Genomic DNA, 17,043 nt, shown 5'->3' with positions numbered 1-17,043 from the left:
TATGGCACACGTCAGGGTGAGTGGCGCTGTCTCTGAGGTATCTCCTATCAGTACGGCACACGTCAGGGGTCAGGGTGAGTGGCGCTGTCTCTGAGGTATCTCCTATCAGTATGGCACACATCAGGGTGAGTGGCGCTGTCTCTGAGTTATCTCCTATCAGTATGGCACACGTCAGGGTGAGTGGTGCTGTCTCTGAGGTATCTCCTATCAGTACGGCACACGTCAGGGGTCAGGTGAGTGGCGATGTCTCTGAGGTATCTCCTATCAGTATGGCACATGTCAGGGGTCAGGGCGAGTGGCGCTGTCTCTGAGGTATATCCTATCAGTACGGCACACGTCAGGGGTCAGGGTGAGTGGCGCTGTCTCTGAGGTATCTCCTATCAGTACGGCACACGTCAGGGGTCAGGGCGAGTGGCGCTGTCTCTGAGGTATATCCTATCAGTACGGCACACGTCAGGGGTCAGGGTGAGTGGTGCTGTCTCTGAGGTATCTCCTATCAGTACGGCACACGTCAGGGGTCAGGGTGAGTGGCGCTGTCTCTGAGGTATATCCTATCAGTACGGCACACGTCAGGGGTCAGGGTGAGTGGTGCTGTCTCTGAGGTATCTCCTATCAGTACGGCACACGTCAGGGGTCAGGGTGAGTGGCGCTGTCTCTGAGGTATCTCCTATCAGTACGGCACACGTCAGGGGTCAGGGTGAGTGGCGCTATCTCTGAGGTATCTCCTATCAGTATGGCACACGTCAGGGTTAGGGTGAGTGGCGCTGTCTCTGAGGTATCTCCTATCAGTATGGCACACGTCAGGGGTCAGGGTGAGTGGCGCTGTCTCTGAGGTATCTCCTATCAGTATGGCACACGTCAGGGGTCAGGGTGAGTGGCGCTGTCTCTGAGGTATCTCCTATCAGTATGGCACACGTCAGGGGCCAGGGTGAGTGGCGCTGTCTCTGAGGTATCTCCTATCAGTACGGCACACGTCAGGGGTCAGGGTGAGTGGCTCTGTCTCTGAGGTATCTCTTATCAGTACGGCACACGTCAGGGGTCAGGGTGAGTGGCTCTGTCTCTGAGGTATCTCCTATCAGTACGGCACACGTCAGGGGTCAGGGTGAGTGGCTCTGTCTCTGAGGTATCTCCTATCAGTACGGCACACGTCAGGGTGAGTGGCTCTGTCTCTGAGGTATCTCCTATCAGTACGGCACACGTCAGGGGTCAGGGTGAGTGGCGCTGTCTCTGAGGTATCTCCTATCAGTATGGCACACTTCAGGGGTCAGGGTGAGTGGCGCTGACTCTGAGGTACCTCCTATCAGTATGGCACACGTCAGGGTGAGTGGTGCTGTCTCTGAGGTATCTCCTATCAGTATGGCACACTTCAGGGGTCAGGGTGAGTGGCGCTGTCTCTGAGGTATCTCCTATCAGTATGGCACACGTCAGGGGTCAGGGTGAGTGGCGCTGTCTCTGAGGTATCACCTATCAGTACGGCACACGTCAGGGGTCAGGGTGAGTGGCGCTGTCTCTGAGGTATCTCCTATCAGTATGGCACACGTCAGGGTGAGTGGCGCTGTCTCTGAGGTATCTCCTATCAGTATGGCACACGTCAGGGTGAGTGGCGCTATCTCTGAGGTATCTCCTATCAGTATGGCACACTTCAGGGGTCAGGGTGAGTGGCGCTGTCTCTGAGTTATCTCCTATCAGTATGGCACACGTCAGGGGTCAGGGTGAGTGGCGCTGTCTCTGAGGTATCTCCTATCAGTATGGCACACGTCAGGGTGAGTGGCTCTGTCTCTGAGGTATCTCCTATCAGTATGGCACACGTCAGGGGTCAGGGTGAGTGGTGCTGTCTCTGAGGTATCTCCTATCAGTATGGCACACGTCAGGGGTCAGGGTGAGTGGCGCTGTCTCTGAGGTATCTCCTATCAGTATGGCACACGTCAGGGGTCAGGGTGAGTGGTGCTGTCTCTGAGGTATATCCTATCAGTATGGCACACGTCAGGGGTCAGGGTGAGTGGCGCTGTCTCTGAGGTATCTCCTATCAGTATGGCACACGTCAGGGGTCAGGGTGAGTGGCGCTGTCCCTGAGGTACCTCCTATCAGTATGGCACACACGTCAGGGGTCAGGGTGAGTGGCGCTGTCCCTGAGGTACCTCCTATCAGCATGGCACACGTCAGGGGTCAGGGTGAGTGGCGCTGTCTCTGAGGTATCTGCTATCAGTATGTCACACGTCAGGGGTCAGGGTGAGTGGCGCTGTCTCTGAGGTATCTCCTATCAGTATGGCACACGTCAGGGGTCAGGGTGAGTGGCGCTGTCTCTGAGATATCTCCTATCAGTATGGCACACGTCAGGGGTCAGGGTGAGTGGCTCTGTCTCTGAGGTATCTCCTATCAGTATGGCACACGTCAGGGTTCAGGGTGAGTGGCTCTGTCTCTGAGGTATCTCCTATCAGTATGGCACACGTCAGGGGTCAGGGTGAGTGGCGCTGTCTCTGAGGTATCTGCTATCAGTATGCCACACGTCAGGGGTCAGGGTGAGTGGCGCTGTCTCTGAGGTATCTCCTATCAGTATGGCACACGTCAGGGGTCAGGGTGAGTGGCGCTGTCTCTGAGATATCTCCTATCAGTATGGCACACGTCAGGGGTCAGGGTGAGTGGCTCTGTCTATGAGGTATCTCCTATCAGTATGGCACACACGTCAGGGGTCAGGGTGAGTGGCGCTGTCTCTGAGGTATCTCCTATCAGTATGGCACACGTCAGGGGTCAGGGTGAGTGGCGCTGTCTCTGAGGTATCTCCTATCAGTATGGCACACGTCAGGGGTCAGGGTGAGTAGTGCTGTCAGATCTATCTCCTATTAGGTACCCAGTGCCAAACCCCCCCCCCCAACACTGAATGTGGATTGTTTATTACATTGCATATTGCATTTTTTTATTATTATTATTATTATTATTATCAGAAATAAACAAACTTAAAATAAGGTATCCAATAAGGTACTTATATGTTAGTTGGGCACCCACTAAGCTATTTGCTTCGTTCTACGCGCCCCCTCGCTACGCTCGCCACACTATATGAAATCAACTCCATGCCGACATGGATAGTGGGGGTATGAGCGTACTAACTATAGTGGGCGCCCAACTAACATATAAGTACTAAAATAAATATTTACAATGCAATATAATAGGGAAGGGCAGATGGGAGGGCACAGCATTGTGCGTCGTGTGGTTTAGTGCATTGCCTGATGTCACTAAACTCATTAGTATGGGTAGCCAGACAGGTGATTAGGCAGCCATACCTACAGACCCTGAGTGCCTCAAAGCCTTGAGGCCCCTCTACTGGTCGGGGCCCGGTACCAGTGTACTTTGACCCCCCCTGTCGCCTGCCCTGTAGGTACCCCAATCATACAACCAGGCAGGACTGCATGCACTATTACCCCCATCATACACCCAGACAGCACTGCATGCACTATTACCCCCATCATACACCCAGGCAGCACTGCATGCACTATTACCCCCATCATACACCCAGGCAGCACTGCATGCACTATTACCCCCATCATACACCCAGACAGCACTGCATGCACTATTACCCCCCATCATACAACCAGGCAGCACTGCATGCACTATTACCCCCCATCATACGTACACATAGGCAAAACTGCATGCACTATTACCCCATCATACACCCAGGCAGCACTGCATGCACTATTACCCTCATCATACACCCAGGTAGCACTGCATGCACTGTTACCCCCATCATACACCCAGGCAGCACTGCATGCACTATTACCCCCATCATACACCCAGGCAGCACTGCATGCACTATTACCCCCATCATACACCCAGGCAGCACTGCATGCACTATTACCCCCATCATACACCCAGGCAGCACTGGGCGTAAGACCCCACGGGCTATCATACAGTGACAGCAGCTGTGATCCAGGGGCAATGCCATTACACGTTACCTGTCGGGTTTGCGGTTCCCGGCGCCTCACCCCTCCCTCTGCCCCCTGTCCCCGGTCCCGGAGCTATCTCCCCGTCTCCTAGCAACCAAAGACGCTCTCATCTTACCCGGCTGCCGGCGCCAGGAACCACAACTCCCGGCATGCCTTGCGATAATCGTCTCTGGCGCCCTGACGTCACCTACCCCCTTCCCCAGTACTCAGCGACAGGCGAGAGGGCGGAGCTTCAACGTCACGGCGCGGAGGCGACCAATCATCGGCTGCCAGCTCAGGAGACAGCGGGATGAGACAAGATGGCGGCCAGAGGCGGCAGGAACGGGCTCCTGGAGAAAGTAATGGGGGCTCCGGGCGTGGATCACCGGGATGGGGGAAGGCTGTGTGATTGCTGAGTGATGCTGGTGGTGAGGCCATGACTGCTGTGCTGCCAGGGAAGGGCCCCTATAGCTCTTTCACCCCTGCTATAGCGGGGCCCCTCATAGGGATGGATGTGGCTGGGGACCCGCTAGGTGTCACCTGGGCGACGCTGTATATTATGTGAGTGTGTGTATGTATGTTTATATATATATATATATATATATATATATATATAAAATTTCACACATTTTTATCTGTATGGCGCTGACATATTCTGTGGCACAGTACATACAATATGTGGACAGTGAACCCCCACATGGTGGTAACAGCAGAGGCCATCCATTGGCTACACCGCTCCGACCATTGCAGCTTTCATTGATGAAGGATGATTTATTTATTTATTAACAGTTTCTTATATAGCGCACACATATTCCGCAGCGCTGTACAGAGAATATTTGAATACTCGCATCAGTCCCTGCCCCAGTGGAGCTTACAATCTATATTCCCTACCACATGTACACGCACACACAGACATTCTAGGGTTAATTTGTTGGGAGCCAATTAGCCTACCAGTATATTTTTGGATTGTGGAAGGAAACCGCAGTACCCAGAGGAAACCCACTCAAGTATGGGGGGAACATACAAACTCTGCACAGTTAGGGTGCCATGTAAATGGGGTAGATGTATCAAGTCACTGAGAGAGATTAAGTACCAACCAATGGCCACTAACTCCTTTGTCTAGCAGTGACTGTAAAATGACAGATGCTGGTTGGTACTTTATCTCTTCCCAGGTTTGGCACATCTATGCATGTGTATGTAGTTGCTTAAGTGCATCCGTGTGATGTTACCCCCAAAAGATGGCGGACAGGAAACCCATATCGCACTTCAGGTGTGTACACACGTACAGATTTTTCTGTCTGATCTATCTGGTGGGGACAAAAACCTGGAAATGTATGGGAGCAAATGACAATCAAAAAATTGTTCCCAAACGCTTGAAAACAGACAGCGATCAGTCAGACAAATTGTTTCACTCATTCTGATCTAACACATTTATCAAAGTATATGTTTTTTTTTTCTGTTTTCCTGCATTTGGGTGGAAATTTTTGATTGTCATTTGCTCCCATACATTTCCAGGATTTTGTTCCCACCAGATAGATCAGACAGAAAATCTGTACGTGTGTGCGCACCTTTACTTTATTTAAAGATGGGATTTTCTGGTAGATCTGTAAGTAATACTGTAGACTGCTGTTCATCACCAGCATAGCTTACGGTAATACGCTTTACAGGTGGTCAGTGGCAGGTGTGCGGGATGTGTAATAGTGACCGTAACACGGAAATATACAGTAGAAGCTCAGAGGGTGACTGAGAGTCCCGGAGTGACACTGCCATGTGGACAATGCAGCTTTCACTGCACCGCACCATATGTTATCACTGCACGTGTGGAGTAGGGAATTCTGCTGATAGGTATCAGCTCATTATTGCAGAACTATTTGTCTGCCTGTTACAATGCCGGAACATAACAAAAATGTCAGGGTGTATCAGAGAATGCAGAGTACAGAACTTCTATCCAGTCTCCTGTATCCTCTGTTAGTGAGCACCTTGCTAGTTTACTCTGTACCTTGTACAACCAATTATGGGGCCTACACGTGGGGCGATTTTCTGACCAGATCGCTTAGAAAATGCCCTTACATGGCTTTGTGTGTATGGGCCGTAGCGCTATCGCCCATCGATTAATGTCCACCATGCTGGATAGATCTACTTCATCGCTGGTCAGGGCCAGTGTTCTCACCGGAGAACACTGGCCCTGACAGATCGCTCAGCACCCACTGTGTGCTGAGCGACCTAGCATCGCTCAGCAAATCTCCCCGTGTCTAGGCTCCATAAGGCGGCTTGGTTAGTAGTCGCAGTACAGAACTCCATTATGTTGCATCTGTGTTCACTGTGTAGTAACTTGTAATCATGTATCAGACTGAAACCGTGTACACACGGGTCTCGGCTTCGGCGGTTTCGCCTGAGCCCCATGTGCGTCAAGAAGCAGTTGAGCAGTCAGAGAGATGGCAAATCCTGCCAGCCACGGCTAATATACAGTGCAGGCAGGAATATTCTATTTGACCGGGCGATAACCACGCTGCGGGCCTCACATTGATATCGCCCGCTGTGTACACACGGGGCAATTTAGGCAAACCTACTGCGGTGCCCATTTATCATTCAATATTTGCGGCTAAAGTGGGTGTATTTGGGGATTGGCCGCAAATAATAAGTATCGCCCCCATGTATGTAGGAGGGACCGCAACAGGAATCTCCGATCCCTCCTGTAACACTGCCGGCCGTCTCCCCCATAGTTTCTATGGGGGGTGCGAAGCTGCCCTATGTATCAACATCGATCAGCAGCAGCGCATCGCATCCCCGGCTACCACCATTCTGAGATGGCGGTAGTCTGCAGGGGGGTCAGCACTAACCACACCTGAGCAGACCCTCCGGCTTAGCACATCACAGGGATTGGCTCCTTCTGGAGCCTTGTCCCTGCGTGTCAGGGATGATACATCCCTGTGATAGGATTGCATTTTACAATGCGATCCTGGATGGTAATATTCCGCCCAGATCGCATTGTAAATGCGATCCATGATAAATGGGGTGCCGGGCGGGGTCCCGACAGTCATTTACCCGGTGTTGGGATCCCGACTGTTAAAACAGACAGACGGGTTCCCGACGGCCACTGGCTATTCTCCCTCGTGGGCGTCCACGACCCCCATGAGGGAGAATAGAATAGGTAGCGAGCCACCGTGCCCACAAGGGGCTTTGTTGCGCTCGCCAACGTCTGGCTAATGACTGTCGGAACCCTATGCCACACCCAATAAATGGGCCCCTAAGTGACTTTTGTAGTGTAGTCAAAATTGCTTAGAAGAGTCGCCCCGTGTGTACACCCCTTTAGGTATTGATGGCTTGTTTCTGCATTTCGCTGCTTAAGCGCCCCTTAGTGATGGGCAACTGAATACACCTTGTGCTCCTCCATCCTTCAGGCCGTGATGTGCAGCGTTGGTGTCACTGTGTGTATGACACTTCTCCATTTGGGTCAACAGAAGTTACATCGTCCATATCTTCTAGTACTGCATGGAAAAACAATTGCTATGGGGAAAAAATTCCACATAACTAATATACTGTAATAAAAGGGTAACACCACTCCTCACCTCTGTGGGGGGGGGGGATTCAAATGTTGCCCTGTCCAGCTGCACACAGCTACTGGTGCAGGCCGTACTGTTATGTTCTATCATTCTGACTGGCTGGTAACTAGTATATTATAAACAGCAGAGTGAAATTTAGTTAGTTTGTGTTTCTTTTGCCTCTATGGGGGGATCATTTTATAAACATATACAGTGTTATAGTACACACAATCAGGGCTGGTGCTGTGGTTGCATCTCATTGCTGTTTATTGTGGCAGGGCATGCTGGAACTTGTAGTATCTGAACAAGCAGAGAGTGAGTAGCTAGTATTCATTCTAACACCCTGCACCTTTCAAAATCTCTGCAGTTCCTTTTTTCCTGCCTGGGGTGTGTGTCTTTCTCTCTGTTTCTAGCACAGTTTGGACTGTATCTTTCTGCTGAAATACAGATCTGCCTGTGCTAGAAGCACCACAGCGCAGGTGCTGGAATAAACCCTATTTATATTTTCTCAATATGGAGAAGGCGGCTCGCATCTGTATTAATATTATTTAGTGCTGGTGTAATAAAGTTTTGCAGATGACTTCGTCCAATCAGAATAAATCTCTTTATTCGCCAGCATTTGCTTTAGGAAGAGATTGAGCTGCCGGATGTTTCATTACCTTTAATAACATTATAATTTCCGTTTGAGGTTGGTGGAAAGCTCAGTGCATCGTCCTTTAGCAGCACAGTAAATGGTCTCTATAAACGGGGTTATTTATGCGCTGTATCGGGCAGGCCCCGTTCTCTGATTCGCTCGGCGCCTGCATTTAGCTTCCGAGCATATGGACAGAGTGGGTAATAATGATAAGTACCGGTATTAATAAAAGCCAGGAGGAACGATGGCAGGGAGATCGGCTTTCCGTCACACAGAGGTCAGCGAGATACAGTTTTATAGGGAAACATTTTAATCTGTACATGAAGCGTTTGGAATAAATGTGACGCATTGACTTTTACTGCTGCTTGTTGTCAGCGGATTATTAAAGAGCCGTTATTTGGTTTGGCCGGATATTCAGGCAGTTATCAGAGAACATAGGCTGCAGGCGGTGCAGATGAGCCAGATTCGGTAAAGCAAAGCAAGTATATTTGCATCCGGAACACAACATGTTGCTATGTTAGAGGAGCATTTATACTTATATTCAGTGGTGACTCTGCGGAGGAGGAGGGCTGCCGCCGCTGTTGTGCTCATGGTCCCCGCTGCAAATCTAACACTCTGCACGTTAAATCTGCCCCATCTGCAGTGCAGCATGGTTTTGCCTATTTGCATGCTTTTATTGCTATGTGAACAAAACTGAATCAGTCCCGTATGGTCCGTACACACTGTACCATAAGCGGTACCACCGATAACGTTAATGATATTGATGATGCCACGAAAATGGATGACCCGCGGATTAACACTGAATGATATTGTTAACTAGATCATTCAGTGCCATCACCGGACCCTGCTGCACATGAGGCCACTGACCATATCGCCAGATTGGGCTGCATGTTCAGAAGATGGGGCTTATCATAAACAATCTGGTCTCGAAGGTGTAAGGGAGTGTGCTGGGAGAGTGCTGGCAGATGCTGAGATTGCACATTGCGGCAATCAGTAACTTATTGGGATATATACATGTTTCTTGTCACAGGGTTTTCACATTGCAGGGACTACTTTTAGGTGGGATTGGCCACTATTTGCGGCCAAAAAAGTAACGAGCGCCACCAATTAAATAGCTCTCATGGGCACCCCAAAAATTTGAATTGCCCCTTAATATCTAGAATGCGAATACCTAGAAACACATAATTGCCAGTGGGCGGGAAGGTGCTGGACTGTGCACCCTTATTTTAAATATTTTTGCTACCATGCTGAGACGTGCAGTGCCATCCAGGTGCACAGTCTGAGCACTAAGAGGGGAATGAAATAGTTTTTCCTTCACTACCACTAGGTGGCGCCTAATTCACTAGACCAGTAGTTCCCAATCTTTTTTGAATCACGGCACCCTAGAGTATCAAAATGTTTTCACGCACCCCTAGGCCCCCCAAAAATTTATTATATTGGGTTTATACGCGATTCCGAGGGTCAGTTATGTGGTAAAGGGCAGGATTTGCTTCTGTTTGTATACATTTTATTATTGTCAGCCACCAGCACTGGTTTTGCCCATAAATAATTGGCCATAAATAATTTGAATTGGTCTTGGACCACCAACCTGGGGCACCCCTGCAAGTGTCCCGAGGCACCCCAGGGAGCCACGGCGCACAGTTTGGGAACCACTGCACTAAACACTTCTTGCAGCTCCTCCTGCTGGTGAGAGGAAATGTGTTGAAAGACACCCGTTTCGCGGGGTCCAAACATAACCTTTCACGATGCAACCAGAACTTTAATCGGGTTTAGCTGTTTTATGTGGATATACCCATCACTTCTGTGTATAGTATGAATTGCACTCTCAGAACTCCTGTCACTTTAGGCGGCAGATTGGACACCCAATTGAATACGTTCGGTACAGGATCACTGAATACTGAAGTAATTTCCCCCAATTACTCCTCCTAGTTCCAGTGAGTTCCCCTGCCTTCTGTCATACCCAATATGTTTACATTATACGTTGCTCTGTACATTTCAGGATACCTTATACATAAGCACAAACAATAACAGATTTTACCTGTATTCAACATTGTACTTCAAAGCTTTAGTGGGACTACACATCCCAGCATGCCCTGCACAGTTTTGCTATTAAGCAATTTTACAACCGTGGCAGGGCTTGCTGGGATGTGTGGTTCCACAACAGCTGGAGGGCTGCAAATTTAATATCCCCTGTTGTACAATGTTTTATGTTGTGTGTTTTTTAAATGGCTTCTGAAGGGAACTGATTAAGATTTTGATAATGTAACGGTGAATGTATAAACTGTATTGTTTTTTCTTCCTTTTGTCCCCTCAGTGGAAAATCGACGACAAACCAGTCAAAGTTGACAAGTGGGATGGATCCGCTGTAAAGAACTCATTGGACGATGCAGCAAAAAAGGTAACTCCCCCTGCTGAGCTCATCAGAGAGACGGGTGTGATGTTGGGCAGCTACGGGATGCGGACACGCTGGCCTTTTCCTGCATCTGTTTATGCGTTTGTCTGCGAGTAATGTGACAATAAAGCTACAATATTCCGTGCCTCTCTGCATGTGGATGGGAATGTTACTCTTGGCCGTTCTTCCTGAGAACTACTGGCCGACTTGCATGTAAAGGTCCTTTTCCCCTATCCACATAGCGCCCCCTTCTGATCATACAGGACAGGCACAGTTATTGTTAATGCATTGCTCTCTCCTCGGTCCCCAGGTTCTCCTGGAGAAGTACAAGTACGTAGAGAACTTCTGCCTGATCGATGGCCGCCTCATCATCTGCACCATCTCCTGCGTCTTCGCCATCGTGGCCTTGGTGTGGGATTATCTGCATCCATTCCCAGAATCCAAACCTGTTCTTGCCTTCTGCGTCATATCATATCCTTCCTTTATATGTATAAGTGCGTTTTCTCCACTACATACATGGTGACTGTTCTCCCCGACAGTGTTTCCATCACCATAGTGCAGATACACACCGTACAAACTGATCTCCTGGCACAGATCTGGTGTCAGTTGGGGGAGTTGGACTAAGTGCGGTCTCACACTGGGATGGGGGCCGGTCCGCAGTTCCTGATTCCAGGTCAGCTGACGTTCCCCCATGTGTGCTGATCAGTCAGGGCTGCGATGTGGGACACAGATAGGGATGCATTGTGTCTGTACATAACTGTAGAATTGGTTATGTGGCATTTGCATTATGAAACTTCTCATGCTTCTAAGGAGCTAGAACCCTATGTATTCAAATAGCACTGGGGGACATAGGGGACAGCAATATAGCTGCCTGTGCCTATAGAAAGCATTGCTTTGTACTCTGCATGAACTATACATGTAGTGCTTACACCCAGTATATACAGCAGTACCCCAGTAATGACTGGTATATCTGGGGTCACCTCTGGGGTATATGTTGTAGGGTACTCTTTACTTAGAAGGGCGCCCACGATTTTGATCGTGGGGATCGTTAGTAAAAAATCTCGGGCATCTCGGGGATTGAATGCACTAAAAAATCGGGTCCGATCAACCGACGAGATGCCCGAGATTTCCCATAGGGAACAATGTTAAATGTCTCAATTGACCCAATTTTCCTGTTCAATGCCTCAATTGACCCGATTTTTCCATAGGAAACAATGTTAAATGTACCACAGAGGCCAAATAGGCACCCTGAAGTGTATAATGGCCACCCGAATTGTTAACGCCACCCCACGATCAACGTCAACCCGATGCGTGGCGAGCGCAGCGAGCCCGCGAGGGGCGGCGGTGGTACGTGTCCTACGACCTTTTCATACGCCCACTATCCACGTCGGCGTGGAGTTGAGAATAGAAAGTGTGGCGAGCCCGAAGCGTGGCGAGCGCAGCGAGGGAACGCGGACAGCTGTGAAGCCCGCGAGGGGACGCGGATACCTGTGAAGGTATCCGCGGGACTCGCTGCGCTCGCCACGCTTCGGGCTCGGTGGCTCGCTGCGCTCGCCACACTTTCTATTCTCAACTCCACGCCGACGTGGATAGTGGGGGTATGAAAAGGTCGTAGGACGCGTACCGCTGCGCTCGCCACGCTTCGGGTTGACGTTGATCGTGGGGTGGCGTTAACAATTCGGGTGGCCATTATTCACTTCAGGGTGCCTATTTGGCCTCTGTGGCCCATTTAACATTGTTTCCTATGGAAAAATTGGGTCAATTGAGGCATTGAACAGGAAAATCGGGTCAATTGAGACATTTAACATTGTTCCCTATGGGAAATCTCGGGCATCTCGTCGGTTGATCGCACCCGATTTTTTAGTGCATTCAATCCCCGAGATGCCCGAGATGGGCGCCCTTCTAAGTAAAGAGTACCTGTTGTAGTACCCCAGTAATGACTGGTATATCGGGGGTCACCGCTGGGGTATATGTTGTAGTACCCCTGTAATAACTGGTGTATCTGGGGCCACCTCTGGGGTATATGTTGCGGTACCCCAGTAATGACCGGTATATGTTGCGGTACCCCTGTAATGACCCGTATATGTTGCGGTACCCCTGTAATAACTGGTGTATCTGGGGCCACCTCTGGGGTATATGTTGTAGTACCCCAGTAATGACCGGTATATGTTGCGGTACCCCAGTAATGACCGGTATAGGTTGCGGTACCCCAGTAATGACCGGTATAGGTTGCGGTACCCCAGTAATGACCGGTATAGGTTGCGGTACCCCAGTAATGACCGGTATAGGTTGCGGTACCCCAGTAATGACCGGTATATGTTGCGCTATCCCAGTACATGATCAGACTTGTTTTCCCTAACTCTGAGCCACTTATTTCCTGATGATGGGCGTCCTGACCATTTATACATCATACAAAGAGAAGAGCATTTTCCTGGTGGCCCACAGGAAGGACCCCGCAGGGATGGACCCAGATGATATTTGGCATCTCTCCTCCAGCCTGAAGAGGTAACGTGTGATTCCATGAGCAGAGCCGCTGTGTATTATGCAGCGGCTGTGTGTTATGCCGCCGTGTCCTGTGTCGGCCGGCGGCATTGCAGCAGCTGCGTACTGTTCTACACCGCCGTGTCCTGTGTCAGCCGGCGGCATTGCAGCAGCTGCGTACTGTTCTACACCGCCGTGTCCTGTGTCGGCCGGCGGCATTGCAGCAGCTGCGTACTGTTTACTGTTCTACACCGCCGTGTCCTGTGTCAGCCAGCGGCATTGCTGCAGCTGCGTATCGTTTCAACTCCGCTGTGTCAGCCGGCAGCATTGCAGCAGCTGCGTACTGTTCTACACCACCGTGTCCTGTGTCGGCCGGCGGCATTGCAGCAGCTGCGTACTGTTCTACACCACCGTGTCCTGTGTCGGCAGGCGGCATTGCTGCAGCTGCGTACTGTTCTACACCACCGTGTCCTGTGTCGGCAGGCGGCATTGCTGCAGCTGCGTACTGTTCTACACCGCCGTGTCCTGTGTCGGCCGGCGGCATTGCAGCAGCTGCGTACTGTTCTACACCGCCGTGTCCTGTGTCGTACACCGCCGTGTCCTGTGTCAGCCGGCAGCATTGCTGCAGCTGCATACTGTTCTGCACCGCCGTGTCCTGTGTCGGCCGGCGGCATTGCAGCAGCTCTATACATGAACGGAATAGATTACACATTTTGAGGTTAACTATTTTCACTTCTTCAAAAATCCCCCTCCCCTTTAAAGTCTTAGGTAACCCATGAATAATCCTCATTGTATCCTAAAAGAGTTTGCCAGTGAAAGGCAGGTATGGGGGGAACCTTTGGCCCTCCAGCTGTTCTTGAACAACACATCCCAGCATGCCCTGCTACAGGTTTAGCATGGCCAAATAGCAAAACTGTAGCAGGGCATGCTGGGGTGTTCAACCGCTGGAGGGCCAAAGGTTCCCTGTCCGTGGTCTAAGGGGTATATTTTCTAAAGCAATAGAAAAATAATAGAATTTGATTGGTTGCTATTGCCCATAGCAACCAATCAAATTCTATTATTTTTCTATTGCCCACATCACCTGGATCAAGTGACCTGGGCGCCGCTATAGGGAGGGGGCCCCCTCCCCTCCGATGATTCATTGCCGCTCTGCCCCACCCGCTTTCTGACATCAGCGACCTGGCTTATTGCCAGGTCACTGTGTGGGACTTCCATTGCAAATGCCGGGTCACTCCTGAGATGGACCAGTGTCCATATCCCGGGTGTGACCCATCATTTGTGATGAGAAAGTGGTATTATAAGGGGACTTTGCATCATGCCCCCTTATACAAAGTAAATATTTCCCAGCATGCTTCTCTTGCTGCTGTATCGCCTGTGTTCTGATGCTTCCTGTGTTCTGATGCTTCCTGTGTTCTGATGCCTCCTGTGTTCTGTCCCCAGTAGGTTTGATGACAAATACACCCTGAAAGTCACTTTCATCAGTGGGAAAACTAAGATCCAGCGAGACGCTGAGTTCACCAAATCCATAGCCAAATTCTACGATGAAACCGGCACGTTGGTCATGGACATGTTTGAACCCGAAGTCTCCAAGCTCCACGACAGTTTGTCAATGGAAAAGAAAATGAAATAGGATGACCCCCCCCCCCTTTTCTGTCGCGTTACGCTAAGAAGGATGACGCAGAAGTGACCCGATAAAGGAATGTTACCCCTTCCCTGCCTCAGGGCTCTTTTACTCAACGCGTTTCGCTTACACATACAAGATGCTGTGTACAGAGCTGTAGGCCCACGAGGGCTGACAAGACGGTTCTGTACTAAAAATCTCCCATGGCTGTGAACGTCACTTTGTTATCCCCCTATATATATATTACAGCTTAAATAATGTTTATTACCATAGGATTCCTTAATGTTACTCAGCTCAGGAGAAATCCCGTAACCCTTTCTTACCTCCAACCACTTCCCTTTATAAATAGGAGTAAAATCATATCACCCGTTACCACGTAGTGTCCGGCACTTTTCATACCCGACAAGAGAATAGGATAGCGTGTGACTGATCCCGCACCGTACACTTGCAGAACTACAACTCCCATAATGCTTTGCCAGGTTTTCTACTTCCATCCACTTTTCCTGATAGTCTTTGTTCTATCTGTAAGATTTACATAGTTGTGGGTCTGTGTTTTCACACGGTACGGGGAAATATGTTACAAAGCCTGTTACAGGGGTACAGGGCACAAGTCCCAGAGGATCCAGCTATATTTAGGAATAGTCTCTAGTAACAATTTATTAAGACTTCAGGGGCAGCTGTAAGGCAACTAGTTTATTTGTGGCTGGAATGTAAGAAGTTAAAGTGTAGAATAAAGTTATTCTTGTTTGTGCCGTTTTGCCACAGCCCTGAAGTTACCATTGGATCATGAGTGCGAAACGCGTGGTTAGGTCACAGGCAAATTCTGAACGCCTGTATAAAATTTGATGGCGCTGCGTGACTTATATGTACATTGATATCTAGCAAATGGTGCAAACAAGGTTTATTTTTTTATTTTGTATTTTAACTTCTTAAACTTCACCCAGAATTTTTCTGGCAGCGTTATAGATCAGATCTCAATTCGTCCAGTCCACCTTTACGTGGATCACACTTTTCCAGCTAGAGGTCGCACGTAGTCGCCTGCTTTTACTGGTAAATATTTCATGTGACGTTTTCAGAGACACTTACATGACGCATTTTGGGGCAAAACCTTTGTCGCAGAGAACTCTGTCCATTATCTGTCTTAATTTATTTGATGGGAATAAAAGTGTGGGTTATTTTGTATACAGTCACAGGGGAATTGTGAAACCGCGAGGGCCGCCAGTCTGCTGTACGTGTAAAGCTTAGCTGTGTCTCCAGCCCGACAACCATTAATAAAGAAAAGAGCATTTTTAGAGTGTTTCCGGTGTCTGAGGTCACGTCCCACTTCTGGACTTCTGTTTAGCGTTTTGTTTCTGAACTGCCGTTTTTTAAGTCTGTTTTTTCCAATAAAAGGAGGGAAGAGATGCAAACGGGCTATTGACTGTCTCACTGGGTTCTCTGCGTGTGATTATTTATGTCTAGGCTGAATATAGCATTTGTGTATGTACTGCCTGGTCTGGGGGGTGAGCCATCATTCTCTGCAGCATTGCCTGGACCAGCCGCGATGTCACCAGGTTATCATGACTGGTGGCTCTGCCTATATCAGCTGTGGGGAACCTCCGGCCCGTGGATATTTGTGGCCCACCCACCCTTTTGACGGCTGTACAGCGAGTCTCATACAGGAGAAATCTCGCGAGAGCTACTGACCTCTCGTGAGATTTGCCCTGTATGAGACTCCCTGCCCAGCCGCCAGACCACACAGTGCGGCGACTTGTAACCTGCGGCAGCCGCCGGCGCGTGGGACAGCTGCCGCAAATGGCCACTGAGGCATAATGCCTCAATGTAAACGGCCCTCGGATCCCAAAAGGTTCCCCACCCCTGGCCTATATAGTGACGCATTGGTGCTTGACAAATAAAATGGATGACATTTAATTCTTGCCAGCAGCCAGTCTATGGCTCCCGATGGAGCTGTTCATTCATCCATTTGCGGCCTATCTGCTGCTGGCATTGCATTTTGTGACCCCGCAGGGTTGGTGAGCTGAGAAGTGTGAAATGTGGACCCATCTGGGCGCTCAAATGGGATATTTCTCAACGTGCCCATTTCTTAGGTCGGGTTCAGCCGCTTGACGTTGCTAAAACCAACTTCTCCAGACGCAATAAGCGCCAAAATATTTTTTTATTAACCCCATCTTCCCTCCCATAATCTCTCGTCCCTTTGAATGAGAGATAGGGAGCCATAAACCATTGAGTATTGGACAATTAATATGAGTCCTTTTGAAGAAAGAGTGCTACTGTATATAAGTACATTTATATTTATTATTTTTAAATTATTACTTATTTTTAGTATTATTAAAAAATATTTTCTTTCAATGGTCCTGGTGACACAGCTCAACATTGGGATGTAGGAGGGTCCGTAGGAGCCAGGCACCTATCCTAAAGCTTTTGGAGGGTAGGCTCCTCCCTTCTGCATCCCAGAC

The 17,043-nt window shown here is 49.5% G+C and overlaps 2 protein-coding genes across 7 annotated transcripts in view; one reads left to right on the top strand and one right to left on the bottom strand.

Moving 5' to 3' along the window:
• Positions 1-4,134, bottom strand: part of XRRA1 (X-ray radiation resistance associated 1) — an 81,199-nt gene extending 77,065 nt beyond the window's left edge. Inside the window, exon 1 of one of the 2 annotated variants that reach the window (XM_083170495.1) lies at positions 4,054-4,134. The gene's annotated coding sequence lies outside the window, so the exon portion shown is untranslated. Of the gene's footprint in view, positions 1-3,947 lie in introns of both variants that reach the window. The other variant, XM_083170494.1, reaches the window with a different exon arrangement.
• Positions 4,122-16,012, top strand: SPCS2 (signal peptidase complex subunit 2). Of its 5 annotated transcripts, none has more exons than XM_083170503.1 (5): positions 4,122-4,276; positions 10,408-10,491; positions 10,796-10,956; positions 12,856-12,990; positions 14,407-16,012. In XM_083170503.1, the coding sequence occupies exons 1-5, from the start codon at positions 4,238-4,240 to the stop codon at positions 14,594-14,596; spliced, it is 609 nt and encodes a 202-aa protein (XP_083026629.1). In that variant the 5' UTR covers positions 4,122-4,237; the 3' UTR covers positions 14,597-16,012. The 5 variants fall into 5 exon arrangements, with proteins under 5 accessions (XP_083026629.1, XP_083026630.1, XP_083026627.1 ...); XM_083170504.1 differs by having other exon boundaries at positions 4,123-4,276; positions 14,410-16,012; XM_083170501.1 differs by having other exon boundaries at positions 4,206-4,276; positions 10,399-10,491.
• The last annotated feature ends 1,031 nt before the right edge of the window (positions 16,013-17,043 follow it).

This window comes from Crinia signifera, chromosome 2, assembly GCF_055691185.1.
Source record: "Crinia signifera chromosome 2, ASM5569118v1, whole genome shotgun sequence".
Taxonomy (NCBI): domain Eukaryota; kingdom Metazoa; phylum Chordata; class Amphibia; order Anura; family Myobatrachidae; genus Crinia; species Crinia signifera.
Note: the sequence above shows the minus strand (reverse complement) of the source record. Positions and strands in the feature narration are given on the sequence as shown.

Bases quoted from the DNA above. Each gene is read 5' to 3' on its own strand.
- SPCS2 (XM_083170501.1), top strand. From the start codon at position 4,238: ATGGCGGCCAGAGGCGGCAGGAACGGGCTCCTGGAGAAA. The intron at 10,957-12,855 runs ATATCCTTCCTT...ACTCTGAGCCAC, and splicing joins CTTGCCTTCTGCGTCATATC to TTATTTCCTGATGATGGGCG. The intron at 12,991-14,406 runs GTAACGTGTGAT...TTCTGTCCCCAG, and splicing joins CTCTCCTCCAGCCTGAAGAG to TAGGTTTGATGACAAATACA.